The 7181-nt window shown below is 38.8% G+C and overlaps 1 protein-coding gene across 1 annotated transcript in view; it reads left to right on the top strand.

Moving 5' to 3' along the window:
- The first annotated feature begins 593 nt into the window (after window positions 1–593).
- The window catches only part of POLA1 (DNA polymerase alpha 1, catalytic subunit), a 312594-nt gene continuing 306006 nt past the window's right edge, over window positions 594–7181 (top strand). The window contains exons 1-2 of the mRNA XM_074300893.1: window positions 594–740; window positions 5854–5963. Of these exons, the coding sequence (XP_074156994.1) occupies window positions 698–740; window positions 5854–5963 (153 nt within the window). The 5' untranslated portion in view covers window positions 594–697. The remainder of the gene's footprint in view (window positions 741–5853; window positions 5964–7181) is intronic.

Raw genomic sequence — 7181 nt, 5'->3', positions numbered from 1 at the left:
GAGGAAAAGAGGGAGGGGAAGGAGAATTAAAGATAAGCGAAAGAGGGAAAGGAAAAAAAATAGAGGACAAAGAAATGAAAGAAAAAAATATACTGATGCTCTGTTTCACTCTCTCTGCTTAAAAAAACCATCACCACGGGATGCATCTTACCACGTGAAAATAAAGAACCTGGATACACTCATAAGTTGAAGGAAAAAAAAAAAACCCGCACAAGCAAACCAAGTCCCCGCAAGACTGTAAAAAACGGATCCTTACTACTTCAAATGCACTACTTTTCTACCCTCCCGCGCGTTATTTAAAGGAATAAGTCCCAGAACCCGAGAGCCGTCCTCCTCTCCTCCCGTGGTAACCTAGGTCGATTCTGGCCCTCAGCTCCTGGACAATCTACACTTGCGCTTATGCCCTACTCTGACTTTTTTCCAGCGCCCCACCACTTTCTTTTTCGACTCTTCAACCCAGCCTGGGTCTCCAACGGGTCTCCAAGGGCTCCAGAGCGCGCCGAAACCCAGAGAGATACCAAGAAGGACGGGCTAGAGCGAGGACACGCCCAAAAAACACCCGGCGACACTGGCCTTCCGGGCGGAAGTAGGAAGCCCTGGGCAGGCGCTGATTGGTTCCCGGGGAAGCGCGTGTCTCTGCCCCCGCGCCAGTTTCAGGCGCGTTGGCGCGGAATCCTGAGCCGGAGTCTCGCGGACCATGGCGCCGGTGCACAGCGCAGAGCCCGAGCCCGGGAGCAGCGGTGAGGACAGAGTGGGAGCCCCTGAGGGCTGCGAGCTCGGAGCTGTGGCAGGCGGGACACTCGAAGGCGCTGGCACCCCGGGTCCGCCGCGGTGCTCCGACGGCGTTGGGGCGCGTGCGGAACGCCCGGCTCCCCTCGCGGAGCAGCCTCTGGCCGGGAGGAGGCGGGGGCTCTTCTGGAGGTTTTGGGAAGGGGAGGAGGCCGGAGAGAGCGGCTGTGGTGGAGATAGGTTCTCGCATCACCAGATGGCAGACCTGCGTCTGCAGATGCGGTGCCCCTCCTTTCTCATCCCGCCGTGGGGGAGGGGGTGGGGGCGGGCTTGCTCCTCGGGAAAGGTGCGGGGCTGCGGCGGCGGCTCGCTTCCCTCCCTAGAAAGGGAGACTTAACTCCGTTCCCGCATCCCATACCCCGGCCCGTTAGCGCTGGTGAGGACCTTTGAGACCGCCCGGTTCAGTTCCTTCGGTTTTCAGCTGAGGAAACTGAGACCCAGCACTAGGAGATGCTAAATCTGTTGCAAGAGTTTTTGCTCCAGAAGCTTTTGGTCTCCGAGCTTCATGACACCTTTTTTCCTATTCGCTTTCTCCCTCATCCTTTTATACTAGACATTATTTCTTGATTTAACTGGAACTTTGGGTGTCAATCAAGTCCCGTTTCTTGGACACGCTTAGAGGTCCTGCACATCTGCATTCCAGTGCGAGGTTGACCCATATGAAGGGCTTTCCTTACCCTGTATCTTCACCTCTCAGACTTAGGAAACGGAACTTTTTAATTTTTTAATTATAATTTTTTGCCTGTTTCAAATTCTGGTGTCTGAGAATGGGCTGGCACATTAACAGCACGCTGTGGATGTGGAACAGATGGTGGACATCATTATTGCCCGAGTACATTACATACAGTGTTTCCACAGTACTGTCACGAGGAAAAATCGTTTTGGTTTTTAAGTTGTAATTTTCCACTCTGGATTTTTAAGTGGTTTTCTGGTTGGACTAAGGAAAACATTGGAAGTATTGATTAATAATAGTGTTTGCACTTTAGTCATTTGCTTATGTGCTTAAAAATAATTCTGACAAGTTAGTACCAGTATTTTAGGTTTTTGTTTGTTTGTTTTTTTGTCTTTTATCAAAGAAATGCTTAAGAATGAATATCTTTAATTCTCTAAAATAGAGTTGAAAAATGCAGTTACCCCAATCGAGGTATTGGACTTTTAAGTGAATATGAGTAATAAGTTCAAAAGGCTTGAGTCTTTTTTTACTTCAAAAAACTTAATGACTTTGAAGGATCTTTGCCTTCCTGGCCTGTTATTTTTATTTCCTGACAAATTAATAGCTTCATAATAATGAAAACTTCCCAGTCAGCTTCTATTTCATTCACCAGATTGCAAATGACAAATGTTTCTTTGAGTTTTAGAGAATGCTTCAGTGGAGATCTGAAGCATTAAGGCAGCAAGGTATATCTACTTGGTTTGGGGAACTGTCAGGCTTGCATTACAAAGGGAACATATGAACATGCATTTTGACCTATCATTTAAACAGTGATTTGCTGTTCAGCTCTTCTTTTTATCTTTTAAAAACTGAACTTCATCAGGGAACATCAAAAATCACTCCTTGGTTGATGCTGTGCAATCTAAAAACCACTCTTAAGTTACAGGCTGTGATTATGTTGCTTTGATGGGCTTGTGACTGGAATGTTTCCTCTGGAACATTCTAAAAGATTCATTTATTGTGCTTTTGTGATAAATCTGGTGTCTATAGACATGGGGGGGAGGGGGGGAGTACAGATCTTTTTAGCCTAGCATTTGTGATTGCTAGAATCAGCCATTTTTTTTCCCTCTTCTTTTCTCTCTCTCCCCTTCCTCCTCCCTCCACCAATTTATACATGTGAAGAAATGTTTAAAAAAGGAAAGGGGATTTTTTTTTTTTTTTATGTTTAAATTGGAGAGTGAAGGCCCATTGTTTTCCTTGTGTGTCAGAACATAGGGATAATTAGATAGCTTGAAAATCTTATAAGCAATTGTTGACCTACACATGATTTTTTAACTTCCTGGAAAGATGGAAAGTTTATTATAAAGCATTGTCTGTAAGCTTCTGATTATTCCTGGTGCTGTGCTAGGTATGCTACTGAGAGAATTACTAGGTAATAATAGCTAATGATAACAATAGCTGGCATTTATGTTTTATAAGGCCCTAAATAAATATCCTCATTTTATCCTCCCAATAACTGTGGGAAAGTAGGTGCTATTATTACTCTCATTTTACAGGTGAGGAACTTGAAACTGAGTTGTTAAATAACTTACTAGGGTGGCTCAACAAGTTAGTTTTTGAGGCTAAATCTTCCTGACTGCAAGCCCAGTACACTTATCATTGTCATTTAGTTGCAAGATGAAGTTCTTTCCCTCTCAGGGATACATTGCAGTATTATTTAGTATCTAGTATAAGTTTTTATAAGCTAGATTTATAAGCTAGAATCCATCTCTCTATAGCAGATCATACATACATGAATACATCAAAAAAACCAGATTTCATCCATGTGACTACAAGTGTAGATTGCAGTTTTCACATGTAACAGGTTTCAAGAATTTCTTAATGTGACAAATTTATAACTTAGTAGCCAACCTTGTAGTGATGACCTTCCCCTGAACTTAGCTAGGGTGGTCCTTGGTTATACTGGCCTTGGAGAATTCATATCCCACCAATATGTTTTTCAGGAATGCAGGTTCATCTCCACATTATGATAAGGTATTGGATGACTTCAGAAAAGAAGCTCACATAAATAAGGAATTTCTTAATGTTTCACTAAAAGGACTGATTTCATTGATATGGGATCCCTGCACATTTCTCTTCAGTGATACAAAATGCAGCCTGTGTATTCTTTCTCATCTTGTGCTATTCTTTTCCATGCCATCTCATAGTTCTTTCACAGATTGTTTACCTAGTATGCTGGAGGCCTTGCTTTAGGTTTTTTAACATTATGTACATGTGATAACATTAAGTGCTAATGATAGTTAAAGATGTCTTTGTCCATTCGACTTCATTTTCACCACATAACTAATCCATTTTTTCTGATCATCCATTTCTTGAATGATAACATATCTTGGGCTTGAGTCACTTTTGGTATTATCATACACAAACATTTGAACTGACAATAGAATAAAAATACCATAACAATGCAAAAATGAACAATAAAGTCAAAAGTAGTCACCTTTTTTAGGAATAAGGGTGTTTCTAAGTACTGAATTGAAATAGAGATCAGTAGGTATAACCTTAGGGTTTTCATTTAAATCCTTAGCTTATTTAGAAGAGTTTTCTGATCAGTCTGGGCAAGCTTCTTGAAAATGTTTGTGTGTGTACTAGGGAAGAAAGAGCTAGGTGTTTGTTGGGATGTAAGTTGGACTGAGAAGGAAGGAAATGTTTCAAGTGAATATCATTTCTTTGGACAAGTCCCAGAGTAGGCATAAGATAAAGTAAGCTTTAAATATATGTTGTAGAAGTGAGCTGAGTTGAACTTAGATGAATGAAAGAAGTGCAGAAGCTTTAAGAAGGATTTTAAATGGCTCACTTCATAAATAAACTGAAAGTCATTGCAGGATAAAAGAGGAAGATGGTGGTTCCATTCAATGCCAAACACCATGCTTAGGAACTGGAGATATAGGGACAAAAAGCCATCTTTGCTCGAAGGAGCTTGTATTCTGCAGGGGGAAACAACATGTGCATGATGATGGTCAGTGACAAGCAGAGAAGACTTTAGTAGGGAAGGAGAATTTGAAAAGTTTGTGAGAGAGAGTCAGCACCACTCACCTGGGCTCCCAGGTTACAACTGCATTTTCATCAAATGGAAACTTTCTGTTCTAGGTTAGCTTTTTGCCAGACAAAGAAGCAAATTTCTTTGGTTTGCATTTCTATGTCCTTTTGTCTTTAGAGAAAACGATGAGAACGTGAAAAGAAAATGGTCAAAAGACAGAAAGCAGACTAGGCAGAAGTGATGCTAAAGCACTTCTGTGGGAAGCCTTTCATAAGTGTGAAGGCTGGCAGCTTAGGACAGGCTGGGTCTGACATTAGAGAAACCTGCTTCAAATCCCAGCCCCTTTAACATACTTACTTACCTCTCTGACCCTGGACAAGCTGGGTTTTCTGGGTTTAAATTTCTTCCTCTGTAGAATGAGTAGATTTGGAGGATTAGATGCCTCTCAGGTCCTTTCTAGATATAACTCTGTGACAAAGTGACCCTGACTCCGAGTCTGTGCTGTTTTTCACTACGTCCCCTTATCTTCTATCATTCACTTTCCTTCTATCTGTATTCAGATTCCTTACCTGTAAAAATGAAGATTTGATGGTCTGAGATTCCTTTCTGTTTCGCTAATCTATAATTCTATGAACAGTGTATAATGCAGCTTACATAATAGTGACTAAGCTTACTGGTGTTGATACAAGTAGAATTTTTAGATTGAAATTAGGAGGATAGATCTTAAAAGTGAAGATTTTTAACTAATGTCTTTTCATTAGGGAAAGATTTAGATGATTTCTTCTCATAACCTGAAATCATCCCAATTAAAATCTGTGTAGTACTACAATTCTCATGGTTTACTATATATTTTAGAATGTATTTTTAATATTTAATTTGGCAAAAAATTCATCTCTAGTCAGTATTCACTACTACCATACATATAAGATATGACTTTATTGTCAGTATTTTGCTTATGAAGAAAATCACTGAAATAGCAATAAGATAAACAGGACTCATTCTGATCTTCTTAAAACAAATTGTGCCTTTTCCTATATAGGCCTGGCCTCTTTTTTGGTTGTTAGAGCTTTAAGCTAATTTTCCTTTCTTAGTCTAGTCATTGGAAAATTTCTTAAAATTTTTCTTCAGCCTAGAATTTTTTTAAAAATACTGACAAGTATCATTATAGAGATTTTCTAAAATTAGATTTATAGCAGATTTTGCCAGTGCTTTTCTTTTAAGGTTCTTAAATTTTCTTTATTAATATGTATTTTTAGGCTAATATAAAAGTGGATGTGAATACTGGGCAGAAAACATCTTGGGAGTTTGGTCTAGGGATTGAAAAATTTCCATCCTATGACATTAATTTAATGTCTTTCATGTATATCATATACAGGGAGTTCCATAGCTTCCCGTTCTCGGAGGGAAAAAAAATCAGCAAAAGGACGTCAGGAAGCACTGGAACGACTGAAAAAAGCAAAAGCTGGTGAAAAATTTAAATACGAGGTAAGTTCTCTTTTCACAGACTAAGAAAGTAGTGTTTTGTGTATCCTCATCACAGTCATTAATTTGTAATATTGGACATTTGTATGCATGGGATTGAGAATTTGTTTGTTATAGGGGAAATAATGCATTTGGGTTTCTTAAAAGGTTGCTAACAATGTATTTAGGAGTTTTATTATTTGTTTTTTTTACAACACAGTAGTTTCTTCTTCTCTACCCATTGAGTCCTTCCTTTTAATAAAGAAAAACATCTAAGCCAAGACAATTGACATAACAGTTGCTTATATATATTACATTCTACATCTTTAGTTCCCCTCACTAAGAAAGTGTTTCCTTCTTAATTCTCCAGGACTGAACTTGTTCATTACAATTTATAGGAACTTGACTTTTTTAGTATTTTTTACATGGTTGTAGGTGTCATGCATGTTATTATCTTGGTTCTGCTTTTTTCACTCTTTATCAGTTCATATGGGTATTCCCACATTTTTTCTAAATTCTTCATATTCACCTTTCCTTATATAACAATAATATTCTATTACATTCACATAGCATATTTCGTTCATCTCCTTCATAATTGATAGGCATCTATTCCAGAACCCTTTTGGATCAATTATGTGTTTTGACAAATATTATTACTTTCTCTGTGAATACTTTTGTGTGTATATATGGGTAGGTCTTTTTTGGTGTGTTTGCACATATGCACATGTACATGTACACAGACTGATACCAGAATAGATCATTCATGTGTGGTTTTCTTTGAAGATATCCCTCTTTTAAAAACTGATTTTGAAATGGGGAGTTTCAATTTTATTCTCTATTTATTTTAAATTCAGTCTGTATAGAAACATAGACTTCCGAGTACCTGGTTGGTACCATTGCCAATTTAGATGTGTGCATTTTTGTTAATATCCTTTAATATATTGCACCTTGAAGTCTTTTTTAACTTAATGACTTTTTATAGTAATTCCTTTGAACAATTTCTAAAACATGATGCCTGAAGTACTGAAGGAGGATCTACACAGATTTAGAGTATGTGAAGTTATAAGTGCAAAATGCCTGTGTATTTTGTTAGTGCAACTCTTGGGAATACAGAGATCTGATAGGTTTTAATTTTCTAATCTTGAGAAGAAGGCTATTTCAAAATTGTCTAATTACCTAGGATGCAAAAATCAGAAATATACTTACTGTTAGGTGGTCTTGCTTCTAACCTAAAGTGAGATC

This window comes from Sminthopsis crassicaudata, chromosome 3 (genome assembly GCF_048593235.1).
Source record: "Sminthopsis crassicaudata isolate SCR6 chromosome 3, ASM4859323v1, whole genome shotgun sequence".
Classification (NCBI taxonomy): Eukaryota; Metazoa; Chordata; class Mammalia; order Dasyuromorphia; family Dasyuridae; genus Sminthopsis; species Sminthopsis crassicaudata.
Note: the sequence above shows the minus strand (reverse complement) of the source record. Positions and strands in the feature narration are given on the sequence as shown.